The following is a 16,473-nucleotide window of genomic DNA, read 5'->3' as shown; positions in this document are numbered from 1 at the left end:
TTCAGTATGTTTGGGATGCTACATTAATAATTCATTGAGAATCTGGCAACAGATGAGAAAGAGTATGGCTAAACTCAAAGAGTGATTGAAATAAACAGAGGGAGAGGAGCAAAGCGGGATAAAAATAATGGAAAGATATGAGGATAAAACTGTTGAAAACTAGCAGAGTTGAATGTTTAATCCAGTCCTAACTCTCTGTGGTCTACAGTGAAAGTTGGTGTATCAAGGTGTGAACATAGAAAGCAAAGGGGAGACTGGTGGCAATGTTGTGAATAAAAGGCTCTTTTTGATAGTAGTTCTTTTCTTCTGACATAGATGCAATGATGGGTACAACTTAGTGGGTGCAAAGGAAATTCTGTGCCTTGCTAGTGGCGTTTGGAATCATCCTCCCCCCTCCTGTGAAATAGTGACATGTCGTAGCCCAGAAGATGTCAGCAACGGAAAATACATGCTCACCGGCACGAGCTACCTTTCCTCTGTATCATACACCTGTGACAGTGGATACAGGTAAATGCAGGAACATTCCTAAGGCAGATACAAGCAACCTGCTTGTTGAATAAAAAGACTTGCTGGAATGTCTAACTTATGGCTGCAAAAGTCAAAGCTGGGATGATGGCTCACAAAGATAAAATAGTAAAATAAAATTTTAAAAGACTTTTTAATGTTTGAGGTACTTTCTGTATTGCATACAAATTGGAGCAGTTGCAAGGTCACTCAATATCTGCCATATTTATAATACGTAATGCTTTTACTTTACCATCAAGCTCAAAAACGTATTTTGAATACTCAGAAATTGGTTGTCGTTATGTTTGAAAGTTCTCATTCATTTTTAATGACTATCATATGCCTAATTATCTTTAGTGCACATGCAAAACTATTTTCATTGTTGTTTCACAATGCCCTTCACATGCTGGTCAAAGAACCTTCTGGAAGTTATTCATGTACTTCTTGAAAACTATATAATATTTATTTTAAGCTTTTTTCTGTTTTACATTCATAAATCAATTATGTTGTAAACGCATTTTTAATAGGCTGCAATTAAAAATGAATACATGAATGCTATATGCAAGGATTTAACTTTAATTATAAGCTACTGCTTGTCCTTGATACCTGCTTATCCCTCTAGCAGCTGTGCTGTGACATAAGTGGTCTTATATGGACCTATTTAGGTCTGATTTTCTTCTGCATTTTCCTGCTGCAGGCACCCACTTTTCCAGACGCAGGCAGGTAGATGAGATGTACTCATCTGGTGAATGTTTTAATTATGCTAATATGAATGGGTACCTGAGCCACAGCACAGTGTAACATTAGGTCATAGAGCCAAAGCGTGGGCTCAGTTGTACCCTGCAAAACTGAGTAAGTGCTTTTACTGATTTGAGTGAGTTTTTTGACTGTGGAGTCAGGACATCCGAGCAATAAATACCACATCAGTTGTGAGTCTTTACCTGTCTAGCCTAGGTTTGTCAGAGAAGTCCTCTGTCCTTTGGCCACTACTCAAGGGAAAGCCCTCCCGCACCATGTCCCTCTTACACGTTGTGTCTGGGCCTAAGGGTGCACTCAGTCTCTTCCCGCAGGCACTTTTATGTGCTTTTTGCTTTGGAGGCCAGAGCGATGCCCTAGGGCATCTCAGGGTGGTTTCAATGCCTGTTTTAGATGACTAAGTCCTACCTTGTGTACCCATGCATTGCTGTGTTTCCTTAGCTAAGGAGACCAAAGAATATCATTAACTCCAAATGTATGTGGCCATTCAATCAAGCAAAATCCTTTTTGTCCTGAAGGAACTGAATGCATTTCTGTAAACAAACCTGAACTGCAGAATTTCCTTCAGTGCTCTGAGTGAAGGTAGTGTTGGAGTCTTTGAGTAAATCAGGTCTCAGTTGTTTCAAGATGGGCATGGTGATGATGGCATAGAAATAAATCTTCAAGCTCAAATAAATACTTAAGCAGCCCATGACCTTCTCTTATAGCTCTAAATGGGCAAAACTACAGCAGAAGTTCTGTACATTTGCATGGTGTGTTCAGACCTCACATAAATTCTGTCAGTTTTCTCTTCAAAACAATCTGAAGACCAGCTCCAGTGATAGCATCAGCAGTGTTTTTTCATGAACAGAGGGCAAGACTATGATCGTTGTTGAAGTGACACCCCTTGGCTTCGCTGGGGCCAGGAAGTCCGTGAGGAGCAAGGTTCCTTTTTGCTCTCTGTTCCTCACTGACTGAAATGCTGGCCTTAATAATGATCTTTGTGTCTCAGCCTTCAGGGACCCTCGGTACTTGTCTGTGAATCTTCAGGGAGCTGGAACAGCACACCTCCAGCTTGCAGCATTGTCTCCTGTGGACCCCCTCCTGCCATCAAAGATGCAGTCATCAGTGGAAGTAACTTCACTTTTGGAAACACAGTCTCTTACACGTGTAAGGAAGGGTATGTAGACTAGCACTACTGGAGTAATACTTGGGACAAGTGAAACTGGTGCAGGTCACACAGACTTATCAACCAAACTGTGTCGTTTGCTGCTTCACGAGTCCTTTATAACTGCATGCTGATTCGATTTTACAGTTTCTCTTTTAATTCTCTGGAAATTAAAGGTGATGGATGGTTTTTGTGGGCTGGCAGGTTAGTATGGGTCACAAGCAGGTATTTCTTCAAGTGCTCAGCTTTGAGCCAGCTGAATACACTGGAATACAAGAGTGGAGAGGAGTCATGTAGCTGAATGCATGATAGAGCAGTACAATAGGAATCCCTTTACTTTGGAGGTACTACAGAACTAGTACTTATGTGGTAAACTCAGGCCCTGATCATAAGGAATTCTCCATTTGTCTTCACACCATATCAGGGGTATTTGGTGTGTTATGAGGACTGATCTAACTGTTCTGGTGTGGTAAATTCTGCTTTCTTAAAAGTATCACTTCTTGTTTATTGGGGCGCCTTATTCATCTCTGATTTCTGTCTACTCAGTGTAGTTTTTGTATTGCTTGTGAGCTTTACAAACTAAATTTCATCAGAGAAACGGTTCCATTCTGGTCATGTGTGGCATGAATGTAATGCTGGCTCTGATCCTGCAAGAACTTCTGCACATGCTTGTCTTTACAGCCTGTGAGCAGCCCCATTGAATTTCTTGAAGCTGTTTTGCCCAAAAGGCAGAGCAGATATACAGAGCTTTGCAAGGTCATACCCTAAATGACTGGAGGATTTTGTGTTCCTTCTTGATGAAAAAAGGTACATGAATATGCCAGCATTTTTCTTATGAACTGGCTTTACATTGTTATTTGAAATATAATTGAAACAAATCCTCCTTATTGTGTTTTCTTGACTGTATTAAGATTCAAAATGCTGATTTTCTTCCCTGTGCAAGTATTTTAAATGTGGTAGAGTAACAGCATTTAACAAGGACCACTGCTGCCTGTGTGCCAATGAACAGAGTGGATGTTAAACATTGGCATGTAGTAGGCTCTTTTTCTGCAGTCCAGTCATGAGGCTCTGGAAATAAATCCTGCAAACAAGACAAAGCACTTTTACAGATGTTGCCATTAAAAACTGACAATCAGTTTCCAGCCCACAGCTAAAAATAGTCACTGGGAACTTTGCAGTACGTATCGTTTCTTTGCTTTCTGTGGGAGCACACAACAGAGAATGTAAAACAAAGCAATAATAAAGCCACAGATAACACATTGCATGTTTAAACAGCTGGGATTTATGTGAGACAATTAGCAGCATGCAGTAACGCTTGTCAGTGCATCTCAGAGACAGGTTAGAGAAATACAACGACACTAACCATAACCATGTAGAAGAATTTCATTGTTAAAGATTATGGGGTTTTTTTTTTCTATTGAGTATTAGAAGCATGTGCTTTTACAGCAGTCTTAACAGTGAATTTTTAGGAAGAAGTTGTTACAAAACTACCATTTGCATTACCATCAACAGCATTTCTGGGTAACTAGCAAAGGATTTTGTCATTGTTTGCAAGTGTGAAAATAAACTGATATACCTGGAACAGGAACCCAAATGACCTATATGGACTTTTCATCTTTTTCTTCTCCATTCAGATCTGCTAAAGAGGAAGAAATTCTGGGTGGGGTAATTTCTTTCAGAAGCAGATAGACTATCAGAGTGCATTCCTGTGTTTGTTGTAGAAGAGAAGTTTGTACCAAAATGCAAGTTCAAGAATTGTAATCAGATGGGCAGACAAGCTGCCTCTCTGTCTAGAGAGAAGTAATATACACAAGGTGTTCTAGGATCTCCCTCACTGGGACACCTTATCGATGGACAAGCAGACTTTATGATTTGCCTCTTGAATTTGATAGAGTATTTTGTAAAGGATCCTATTCATCCATATTCCAGGGCGCTAGCAAGCTTGGTCTACGGGGACTTCAGGAAACAGTGGGTAGGGTTTGACAATGCTTGTCTTTTTGACTTCCTATGTGTTTTCCTTATCCACAGTTACACATTAGTTGGCCCTGCAACCATAGAGTGTTTAGCCAGCGGCGAGTGGAGCATGAGCCACCAGCAGTGCCTGGCAGTGTCCTGTGATGAACCACCGCACGTGGAAAATGCATCCCCAGAGAGTGGCCACCGCCTTTTTGGTGATATAGCTTACTACTTCTGCTCAGATGGCTACAGCCTGGCCGATAACTCTCAGCTTCTTTGCAATGCAGAAGGGAAGTGGGTGCCTCCGGAGGGCAGGGAGATGCCACACTGCATAGCCGATTTCTGTGAAAAGCCATCCACCGTCTCCTACAGCATCCTGGAGTCCATTAGTAAAGCCAGGTTTGCGGCCGGCTCCATCGTGAGCTTCAAGTGTATGGAAGGCTTTGTTCTGAACACTTCAGCCAAGATCGAGTGCCTTCGAGGTGGCCAGTGGAATCCTTCTCCTTTGAGTATCCAGTGCATCCCCGTGCGCTGCGGAGAACCTCCCCACATCGGCAATGGCTATGCCAGTGGGACCAACTACAGCTTCGGAGCAGTGGTGGCTTACAGCTGCAACAAGGGGTTCTACATCAAGGGGGAGAAGAAGAGGACCTGTGAGGCCACTGGCAACTGGAGTGGCAGTTTGCCCACATGCCATCCAGTGTCCTGTGGAGAACCACCCCAGCTTGAGAATGGCTTTATTAAGGTACAGAATGAGTTTTCTCAGCTGCCTGATCCTGTGGCAAATTGGATGGGTCTTCAGAATTGCCACTGTTGTATTTTCTTTCTTGCTTTCGTGCTAAAATTAAGGAAGGATGTGACTGGAATAAATAAGCAATGGAAAATGGGGTGCATTTGTAGCAGAATCAAGTGTCTTGATATGATTCAAAAATATGGGCAGTTTGATGGGATATCCTCTCTTCAAGTGGGTTTTCAGTTAGGAGACTCAAGAGGTGTCCTGTGACAACCAACTGATTTCCTTGATGTCTTACTCTTCATTTGTTCAGTTTGTGGGTCGCTTCCCATTGCCATTTGGAGACACATGAAGTACTATTGTCTGTCCACAAGCCATGCTCTTTTCACTGCTAAAAAAAAGAATCTGATTTGAGATAGATGAATCGCTTTGGGATAATTTCTCTCCTTTGGATGCAAGCACACTTCTTTATTGAAATCAGAACTTGTCCTTTCCCTGTGAAATTAAGCTGCAGTACATGTGAAGGTAAAGATCTTCTGGCAGCCAAAAGCTATAACAACTGCTTAATGTGTTGTGTTTTGATGCATAAGGGTAGTGTTGTGGTAAGGAAGATCCAAGAACACTATCGTAATGATTTAACTTTGATTTTTTTTAAGAATTTTTCTTCTGAACTTCCCCTCCTTCCATATATCTAGCCAGGAGGGACTCTACATTTGCTAAAAAAAGAGGTTTTTTGCATCCCAGTTCCTACATGAGCTTCCAGCATTAATAGAAACAGCTTGTGTTGAGATTCTCACACAAATACATCCTGTAATCGTATATCACTCTATGTTATCTTTCCTAGGCAGGGTCGTTCCTCCAGGTGCTCCAGTTAGAGATACTTTTTTAATACCTCAATCTCAGCTCAGCCTGCATATTCTGCAGGTTCCTCAGCTGCCTGCTCAAGACCCTGCAGCTACACGTATGGCACTTGTAAAAGTCTCTTAGCAGTAGTACACCTGAAGGCTCCAGCCTGCAAGCTAACCTGTCCACCTGTAAGCTAAAGAGTCATAAAAGCAATAAGCCATTTCCTGTCAGCTTCTCCTGACTCATTTCTTTTCTGTCTTCCTGTTCTTTTGGCCTCAAGGTTGAAGAAAAGGGAATAGAGAGGAATATTTTCTAGCTCTTACCTTTTAAACTTTGCATTTCCGTTTCCTTTTGGTGGTACCCTCAGTTTCAGCAGAGTACATCATTCGAGGCAAGATGTGCTGTGTCATTTCCAGTTATGTATGTTTGTTTCTTTGAAGACAGTCCTTGCTGCCTTCAGCTAGAAATTAGATGGAGAACGCACAAGTAGTAAAATCAACCTCGCACTGCCCTAATAATGAATCTTCCTTTCAGACATATCCCTGTCTTATCTGTTTTACAGGAAACAACTGGACGCTTCTTTGAGAATCAGGTGAATTATCAGTGCGAGTCTGGCTACCAGCTGGTTGGGAGCTCAGTATTTATCTGCCAAGCCAATCGGCAATGGTACAGTGAATCACTTCCCCAGTGTGTTCCCCTCAGCTGTGGAAAACCTCCACCTATCCAGCATGGCTACGCCAAGGGAGAAAGCTTTGATATGGGCTCCAAAGTTGAGTTTTTCTGTGATGAAGGCTATGAGTTGATTGGAGATGCCTCATGGACATGTCAGAAGTCTGGGAAATGGAGCAAAAAGCAAAGCCCAAAGTGTGTGCCAACAAAATGTCCAGAACCACCCTTGGCTGAAAACCAGCTGGTGTTGAAGGAGGTGACTTACCAAGTGGGTGTTGTACAGTTCTCCTGCAAGGAGGGTTATGTTTTGCATGGCTCCTCTGTGCTGAAATGCCTGCCCTCCCAACAGTGGAATGATTCCTTTCCTTTCTGCAAGGTTGTACAGTGTCATGCACCTCCATATATCCCCTTCGGTGACCCTTTGACTTCATCTCTTCATTTTGGTAGCACAGTGAGGTACATCTGCGTGGATGGGTTTTTACTGAAGGGCGAGTCTACAATCAGATGCCAGGCTGACGGGTCATGGAGTTTGCCTTTGCCAGAATGTATTCCTGTGGAGTGCCCCCAGCCAGAAGAAATTCAGAATGGCATCGTTGATGTGCAGGGCCTCACCTTCCTTAGCACAGCCCTCTATACGTGTAAGCCGGGGTTTGAACTGATGGGGAACACCACTATCCTCTGTGGAGAAGATGGCCAGTGGCTAGGAGGAAAGCCAGTCTGCAAACCTATTGAATGCCCAAGACCTAAGAAGATTCTCAATGGCAAATACTCGTACACAAACTTCCATTATGGGCAGACCGTAAGGTATTCCTGCGACAGAGGTTTCCAGCTCCAAGGGGAGGAAACTCTAAGTTGCCTCGAAACCGGACAGTGGAATACAGAGGTTCCCTCCTGCAAAGCCATAAATTGCCAGCCCCCTCAGCCCATTGAGAATGGCTTTGTGGAAGGTGCAGACTACAGCTATGGGGCCATGGTTATTTACAGCTGTGTACCAGGCTTCCAGCTTTCTGGCCTCGCCATGCAGACCTGTGAAGAAGCAGGCTGGTCTAGCTCCACTCCAGCCTGCCTCCCAACAGACTGTGGCCTGCCTCCTCACATTGACTTTGGGGAGTATGTGCAGGTGAGACACTGGGAAAGACATTCGGACCAGGAGAGTGTTACAGAGAGTCCCTCCCTTTCCCACATACTACTAGCTGACAACTTGAAAGATTTCAAAAGTTCTTTGAAGGGGAACAGTGCGATGCAGCTGACCAGTTTCTTGTTTGGAACTACCATTTTATACACGTGTTACTCTGGTTATGAGCTCTTGGGAAATGCTGTGATAGCTTGCCAAGAAGATGGGGCCTGGAATGGCACTGCCCCTGCCTGTGTTTCAATAGAGTGTACCTTGTTGTCACCTCCAGAGCATGGCTTTTTGCATTTTACTGAGAACACACTTGGTAGTGTGGTGCAATACTCCTGTAAGCCAGGGTTCACACTTGTTGGCTCCGACACACGGCTGTGTTTGCCAGATCGGCAGTGGAGTAACACTGCTCCATACTGCAAGATGATAGCATGCAACTCCCCCACCCAGCTCATGAATGGAAACATAAAAGGGGGAAACTACACTTACGGGAGTGTTATCTACTATGAGTGTGATCCTGGATACCAGTTAAATGGCCCCACGCAGAGGACATGCCAAGAGAACCAGAAATGGGATGGCAGTGAACCGATTTGCATTCCTGTTTCCTGCAGCCCACCACCAGTTTTAGAGAATGGTCAAGTGACTGGAGAGGAATACACCTTCCAGAGACGTACAGAGTACAGCTGCAAAGAAGGTTTCCTGTTAGATGGGGACAAGAGTAGAGTCTGCCTTGCAAACGGGAGCTGGAGTGGGATCGCTCCAGTTTGCAAAGCTGTGATCTGCCCTGTGCCACTGCCTCTCCTTAACGGGAAAATCAGTGGCTCAGATTTTGGCTTTAAGAAGAAAGTGCAGTATCACTGCAATGAAGGATATAGCCTGCAAGGAGGGTCTACACTTACCTGTCAGAATGACGGTACTTGGGATTCAGAAGCTCCACATTGTGATCCAGTCATTTGTGGACCTCCTGAAGACATCTCCCATGGCTTTCTGAATGGCTCAGGCTTTACCTACGGGGAATTTGCCCAGTACGAGTGCTTCCCTGGTTATGAGCTCCATGGTAATCCATTACGGCAGTGTTTGTCCAATGGTTCCTGGAGTGGAAGCCTTCCATCTTGCCGTCCCTGTGAGTGCCCTGTGCCACAGATTCAGAACGGGGTCATTCTTGGTCAAGATTTCAGCTGTGGTAAAAGTGCCCAGTTTCAATGCCTAGAGGGCTTTAAACTACTAGGGCCTTCTGAAATCTCTTGTGAGGCAGCAGGCAAGTGGAGTTCTGGGTTTCCTCGCTGTGGACAGATTTCTTGTGGCTCCCCGCCTGTGATCCCCAACACGTTTATCAATGGGAGCAGCTCTGCAGATGAGAACACCATCATCTATAACTGCATGACAGGTTTTGTCATGCAGGGGAGTCCAGAGCTGACTTGTGCTGAGACAGGTGTCTGGAAGAAACCATACCCAAGCTGTGAGCTGCTAAGCTGTGGCCCACCACCTTCTGTCCCAAATGCAGAAGTTATTGGGAATACTCACACATATGGGAGCAAGGTCCAGTACAGGTAAGAAGGTTGCTGGCATTCTGTTTCCATAAAATCTGTTAAGGGATGAAGATGGGAGGTTTAAGCACCCTTAATTAGTGCAAGATTTTAAGACCTGGAAGAAAAGCTGTGCCTTATTACATGCTCAGATTGACAAATCCCACGCTGCCATGCACAAACAGAGTACTATTGTGAAATTCACTGTCAGAACTCCAGCAAGGTATTTTGGCACCTGGGGCTGCGCTCCTCCCCTGCCTTTAGTTTCCCATTGCTCTTTATCTTCCTCCTCACCCCCTTTGAAACATTTCTCTGGACATTCAGCTTTTCTTAGCAAGTGGCAGCAACAGTCAGCACTGTGTCCCCGTTTGGCACTCCATTTACCTCTTCCTGCTGCTTCAGCTGCTTATTATAATACAAAAGTATTGATCTTCCTCTTGTCCCATTTTTTGCACTACCACACTGCAGCGTCCGCAACTGTTGTTGATACGCAGTTAGTCCTTTCTCAGAGACAAGAGAGGGGTTGGTACTAGTTCCCTGGAATGTGCACACTGCAGATCCCTTTCTCTAAGGGGAGAAATTCCCGTGTTAGAAGGGTAGATACTTTTTTGTCAGTAAAGGCAATTAGTAGTCATAGACAGGGAGAGGACACATGGAGGAATTTAATGGAATCAGTCATTTCCCCGCATTGTAACAAGGTGGAGGGGAGTGACTGCATCTACCTGCTTACAAGTGAACCCACTGATGGCCAGATTCTGCAACCCAGTTGGGTTGCACTTCACGATGCATTGTGTGGAACAGAGCAAATCAGCCTTAATCTTCAAAGCAAACAACTCAGGACCAGCCTGAAGCTTGGTTTGTTCATGGAAGAAAATGAGTGTGTCTTTGGAACTGCTCATGGTTACAAACAGGGCATTCAAAGACTAGGAATCAAGAAGCTGTAAGAGCACTTGGTGCTCACATGCTCTTTACCTAACTGAAAATCCTCCTCACAAAGAGAATGACAGTGCAGCAACTGCACTAGTACTGGGATTCTCCTAAAGCAGTCAGGATCTTCCAAGCACTAAAGCAACCAACTCACTTTCTAAGATGGTACTGCAGCAGCATGAAGCAGCTGGAGATGAGGTCTAAAACTTCCAGCTCTTGCCACAGAATAAACCCAGCCCAGACATGCTTCTTACAAGATTACCTTGAAATAATAGAGAAATCTCTAGGCATGCTTATAGAAAACTATGCTGGAAAATGACTGCCTGATTTGTAACTTGTGGACTAGCTTGTCTCTAGATGTATGTCTGTGGTCAGATGTTCATGTTCTGTTGCAGATGCCTGGAAGGTTACACAATGATGACAGAAGTGGATATATGCACTTGTCAAGAAGATGGTCAGTGGTCTCCTCAAAGTATTTCCTGTTGCCCCAGAAAGTGTCCTCTCCCAACAAATATCACCCATGTAATTGTACTTGGGGACAACTTCACTGTGAATACAAACGTCACTCTGTCATGTGTAGAAGGCTATACTCTGGTGGGAACAAGCACATCAACATGCAAGGTATGGTGTAATCTGCACAGTTTATTTTGCAGGAGAGTTCTCCCCATGCTGTGATCTGCAGTTAGCTCTTGGCCCTTAATTGCACTCAACACATTAAAAATGTAAAGCATGTCCTGCAAAATATAGGTATCCTTGTTCCACAATAAGAATGAGTATTAGTTTTCCATGTATAGATTTCAGAACTAGAAATTAATGATTTCTTCTTCCACCTAAAAATAATGCTGTCCTGTAGAAAAGCATTCCTTTTAATACATTTCCACTTAATTTCAGAGGAACATTTCAGACAATAAATCATATCTGAGATTTTCAGAAATGATGTCTGAGATTTCCAATATATGTTTAGGATCACATGCACAGCTTTTTCTTTTCTTCAGAATAACAGATAACACACATTTTATTCCACTGAGCAAGCTGTAGAAACTTCAAGTGCCTGTATGTTAAAGAACAAATGAGTTTATCAGTTCTGCTAGTAACCTCTTCTTGCATCTTAAGATGCAAGCTTGCATCTGTTACTCACCTTGCAAATAAACTTTGAAGTCATATGAGTAAAGCTCATATGAGTAAAGCTAAGCATGTATGGTTTTGCAAGGTCAGCGCTTAATATGGAAAGGATCTCTCGTCACAGATCTGTGGAAACAGGAGTAGCTGTTTTTGTTTTGCTGCTACTTGCAAGTCAGCACAGACCATAAGAAAATTAATTCTACTCCCATATTTTCACTGATTGCCTCTGCAGGTATCAGACTTCTCTTGCAGTTCCAGGAGGGCAGATGAAGAACTTAGTCATATTATTAGAAATGCACCCAGGACTGAAGTGCAGAGCATGGCGCTTCAGGCAGCTATAATTTTGGGTTTTTTCCTGCTATGTTCACTGCGCTATCATGTGACATTGTACAAGTGACCTTACTTTTCCAAGCCTCCATTTCCCCGTTTACATTTTGTTCCTTCTGTCTTATACATCAAAGCTGAACATTTCTGCCACAGCTGAGTCCCAGCCTAGGTTGTCTTAAAGTGTTGCTTGAATTAGTGAGTGTTACTAAAGATTGCACAAATAATGTCACAGTAACCACAACTGAACAACCATTGGATGTTTCTACTATGACTTTCCTAACTTTTTCATTTAAATGTGAATTTCTCATATGAGATGATGCATTCCTGCTTTTTTTTTAATCCTATCTCCTTTTCAGGAGAGTGGCGTTTGGGTGCCACTGTTTTCTGATGACATCTGCATTCCTGTGTCCTGTGGGACCCCAGAAGCTCCAGAGCATGGATTTGTGGTTGGCACTAAATACAATTATGAAGATGTGATTCTTTATAAATGTGATTCTGGCTATGAATTGCAAGTAAGGAAGCTGAATCCCTATCACACTAAGCTTTCATTGTCATTTCTGGTTCTGATATGATGACTGTGGGAATGTGTTTTGCATGTTCCCCTATCAGAAAGTGACACTGGATATCTGCTTTTGTTGTTGATGTCTATAGAATGCCACAGGCATGTCTGGGATCTTTCTTGAATGACTTAAAGTATAATTGAGGCAAATATAAGCATCCTGGCCAAGGATGCATATTCAACAGATACCTTTCAGTGTTTGGGGGGTTTTTTTAAGTGCATGCTGTTTCAACCCTCTGAAAAGACAACTTTCCCATTAAATCAGTGACCACTGTTATATGCTTGCAAACGTAAACCATTCAGGAGTTAATTTCTCACCTGTTGCTCTTTTTAGCTGGACCTCCAGCCTCAGTTAGGCTGCTTTCCTCCTTCAGTTTCGTAATATCCCAAGGACTATGTCTGCTACTTAGTGCCTGTCAGACTCAAAGCTCCTGATAAACTCTGCTGCCCTCAGTTCTGTGATATTGCTAGGAAGTATGGAAGTGATATCTCTTGTTTTAATAAGGCAGAGAGACTGCAGCTTGTTCAGTGGCAGCTTTATTCCCTGATAGAGATGGAAACAAAGCCCTCTCCTTCTGGGTCTATCCATTGTTTTCCGTATCAGCACTGGGCGATTAGCCCCGTCTGAGCTCTGAGGCGCCACTGTGGCTTGTTATCAGGACCCGTGCTAGCCTCAGGTGTGCTGTCACAAGCTACAGAGAACTGGAAAAGAAAAATATGTTGCCAAGGCACAGTGTGGCCTCCCACGTCCCCAGGTGATGGGCGAATAGGGAACAGCCCCGTCCAGAGGCACCAGTTAGCAAGATACCTGCCGGTCAGGGGCTGTCTCCTAGTGCTGTGTTTTGTGGGCACGTAGCAGAACGCACGGTCGCATCCCTTGGGGCTGTGGTGGCACCAACCGTAAATACACATTTCATGCACGTGAATTCATCCAGCCAGGAGTGGGACCAGCAGAGCCCTGAGCATCTCTCTGTTGGTTCTGCAGTAGGGTAGTCCCGTGGAGTATAGCCAAAAACGTGGGTGTTCCTCCTGACAGAAGCTCTAGGAAGTGCACGCATAGGCCACAAGACACGAGACAGAAGGGAGAAGGAGACGGGGTGAAAAGTGAGTTGGAGCACTTCCGTAATATGGGAGGCATGTTTTATGCTAGCAGCTAGATCTGACAGCATTTGGAATTAAAATTAGAAGAGCTGCTTTCTCTACTAGAGAGAAGAGACCATTGTCAAATTCAAATATAAAAATCAGAGTTTAGAGAATGCTCAGCTAATAATGAAGTTAATTTGTAATATGTATGTTACATATATACTATCCCCGGGGGCTGGAGGGATGGCTTGGTAATTAGACAGGTAGAATTGCTGTTTAGTGTGGGTTTTGATGGTGATAAGCCAGTGCATTCTTGTATTAAAAACTGCTGCCAAGTTTTGCATTCCGGCTTCGCCACCTAGTGTCGATCTTGCCTCCCTGCTGTTTTGGCTGGGTGTAATGCCATGTGCACACACTCACTGCAAATAGCTGCCCTTGTCGATGGGTTTGCTTTGTAATGAAAGCACATTACTTTAAGAGACGAATTTAGATGTTTTTCTTCATGTCCTGGAATGAAGTAAGGAATTAATCTTGGGGCATTAGACTGGCTGTAAAATGGGTACATAAGAAAGAAACAAAATACTTTATTAGCAAATTTAAAGAATGAACATTTGGGTTATGGTCAAAATTAGTACAGTATGTTTACAAAACACAGGTTTGTACTGTTCTTGAAAAAAAATGCTAGTCAGATTTTCATTAAGCAAGTACTGGAAGAAGAAAATTTATCATCATAGCACATTCCTGGAAACAAGAATGGTGCAACTGGCAAGAAAGATGATATTCCATGGAGAAAGACAAGAGAGCAGCCTAACTGGCCCACAGACTATGTCAACAATACCCTGCAATTTTCAGGAAGGAGTTCTGCTGAAAGTATCCTAGCAGGGTTAGTCTCTAGCATTTGACCTTCTCTTTGTGTGGGTTGCCTGTGGGGGCAAAATGCACTGGCCTTGCTGAATCCTAGGGCTGAAGGGAGAGAAGAGGTCACTGAGTAAAGTTGTTCTTTGAGCTTTTTCTTTTGTTTCGTAGGGTGATACAGAACGGACTTGCCAAGGAGACAAGCTCTGGAGTGGCACAGCACCAGTGTGCAGAAGTAGGTTCCACCTGAGTTTGTTGTTTGGTGAATTTGGTCAGTGGTGGTTTTACTCAACAGAAAATGCTAATGCTTATTTTGCTTGCTTTATAACTCAGACTGTCTGCATATCTAAAATTTTCAGTAAGTACTGTTGATATATCCCGGAGGACTTGCAAAATTGCAGGTGTATACAGGTAACAGTAAATCACTACACTTCCCTCCTCTTCTCCCCAGCTCCCAAGAAAGCTGGGCAAACAGCTCCCAAAGTGACTCGTGCAGTTGAATACTTCCATTTCTGGATCCTTTCCTTCAGACATTAGATAGGGCTGGTTGCACAATCAGGCCTTTGAGGCATTCTTTCTGCTGTTTTAGTTTTGTACTTCTTTAGATACTTTTTGGAAAATCATTAATGATGTGAAGAAGTTTAAACTTTTTATGTTAACTTCACTTTTAAATAAGATGAGAGCAGTATAGAGCCTTCTCCAAAAACTTAAATATATAAAAAGCAGCAGTGACAACTAGGGAAGCTGGTGCTCTTGCTGCAACAGATTACTATCAACCTCTGAAGGGTTGTATTTGAAGTTTAATCAATTCTGGCACTTGAGGTGATGATTTCTAGGGCTACTGAGGACCTCTGAACACCAGAGTTACCAGGATTCACAGGTGTTCAACACCCTGAAATTTAACCCTATGGGCACATATGTTCTAAGGTACTACACTTTTGTGAGATGTCTATTTCCCACTGATTGCAGTGCTGAAATAGGGGTTGGCTACACAAATACTTACGTGGTTTTCAGCTATTGACTGTAAGCGGCAACACTGGAATTTCCCAAGGCTTCCTGCCAAAACCACCACAATGCATTTTGTCTTTTAGCAGTAACTGGCAGCATCAAGCATGATTACTCTACCGTATCTTTGCTCTGCTTAGGAGCAAATACCTGGGAATGCCTGTGGAAACAACATAATCTTCCCTGTTTCACAGAGTAAAAACTGTGGAGGAGGTGGGAGCAGGACAGGCTGTTTGCATTATGTCTGATTGGAACATATTCTGTATGTTATAGGGATATCGTGTGGGCCCCCAGAGGTGATAGAGAATGGATCCGTTCGGGGAGAGGAGTTCCTGTTTGGCAGCGAGGCTCTTTACAGCTGCGACCCTGGCTTTGAACTACAGGGACCGAGCCGAAGGATTTGCCACGTTGATAAAAAATGGACCCCCTCCGCCCCTTCATGTGCAAGTAAGTAGTGAGTAGAGCAAAATGGTGGCAGTTTTCCAGGAGGCCTGGGAAGCAAACTGTGAGAGAGCTTTTGCTGGCTTCCTCCTGGTTTCTCCCTCCAGCCGGAGGGCTGTAACAGGAGAAGCCAAGGGAAAAGCCGGCTGAGCAGTTCTCATTGGCAGTTCCTCTTTGATCTGAAGGGAGCCCCTTTTGGCACATTAAAATGGCACAAGCGTGGAGCTGTGTTCAGGTCACTAGGGGAGGGACGTGGCCTGCTGTGTTTGATTTGCTCTGCACTTTGCAATGCCAAGGCCAGTATATCGTGGCCACTTTGTGTGTCTGGAGCTCGAGGTTCTGCTCCCTAGGATCAAGTCTTGGCTCGCTGGTAACCTCGCAGCAGAAGGCAATTAGTTGCAGGAGCATGGGGATAAGGATTTATGACTTATTTCATACAGCTTATAAATAAAATACCAAGCTTTCGTAGCCTTTACCAATAAATTATCTCTCATCTTCTTGTGGTGATATCACATTCCTACCCCCTTGCATTCTTCTCTCTCAGAATTAACCGATTTGTCTGGTCTCCATAGGAAGGGTGGGGCGGGGGACAAGATCTTTCTTAACTACCGCCATTTTTCTTGAGGCCATCTTCCACTGTACAGGGAGCAAAGGAGCCTGCAAATGCAGCCTCTGGTCTGGTCAGAGGAAATACCCTGGATCACTCTCTGTTTGACTGAAGGCACCTCATAGCTTACTATACCATCAAATACACTTGAGCAGGTTCTCTCTCAGGTGTCTGCAGCCTGAACACCAGGAAAGAGGGCAGATAGAGTGCTGCGTAACCCTACTCCATATAATACTTATACAGCTTCTTTCTTCTCCTGATCTTTCCATTGATTTCAGTGTGTGAAA

At 43.7% G+C, this 16,473-nt stretch overlaps 1 protein-coding gene across 1 annotated transcript in view; it reads left to right on the top strand.

The window, feature by feature from the left end:
• The window catches only part of SVEP1 (sushi, von Willebrand factor type A, EGF and pentraxin domain containing 1), a 131,038-nt gene that overhangs the window by 95,479 nt on the left and 19,086 nt on the right, over positions 1-16,473 (top strand). Inside the window, exons 35-42 of the mRNA XM_064502286.1 lie at positions 316-507; positions 2,252-2,419; positions 4,436-5,108; positions 6,505-9,284; positions 10,583-10,808; positions 11,993-12,148; positions 14,305-14,368; positions 15,412-15,585. Coding sequence (XP_064358356.1) covers positions 316-507; positions 2,252-2,419; positions 4,436-5,108; positions 6,505-9,284; positions 10,583-10,808; positions 11,993-12,148; positions 14,305-14,368; positions 15,412-15,585 — 4,433 coding nt within the window. The remainder of the gene's footprint in view (positions 1-315; positions 508-2,251; positions 2,420-4,435; positions 5,109-6,504; positions 9,285-10,582; positions 10,809-11,992; positions 12,149-14,304; positions 14,369-15,411; positions 15,586-16,473) is intronic.

The sequence above is a fragment of the Dromaius novaehollandiae genome, chromosome Z (assembly GCF_036370855.1).
Source record: "Dromaius novaehollandiae isolate bDroNov1 chromosome Z, bDroNov1.hap1, whole genome shotgun sequence".
NCBI classification, from domain to species: Eukaryota; Metazoa; Chordata; class Aves; order Casuariiformes; family Dromaiidae; genus Dromaius; species Dromaius novaehollandiae.
This window is presented reverse-complemented; position numbering and strand designations above follow the sequence as displayed.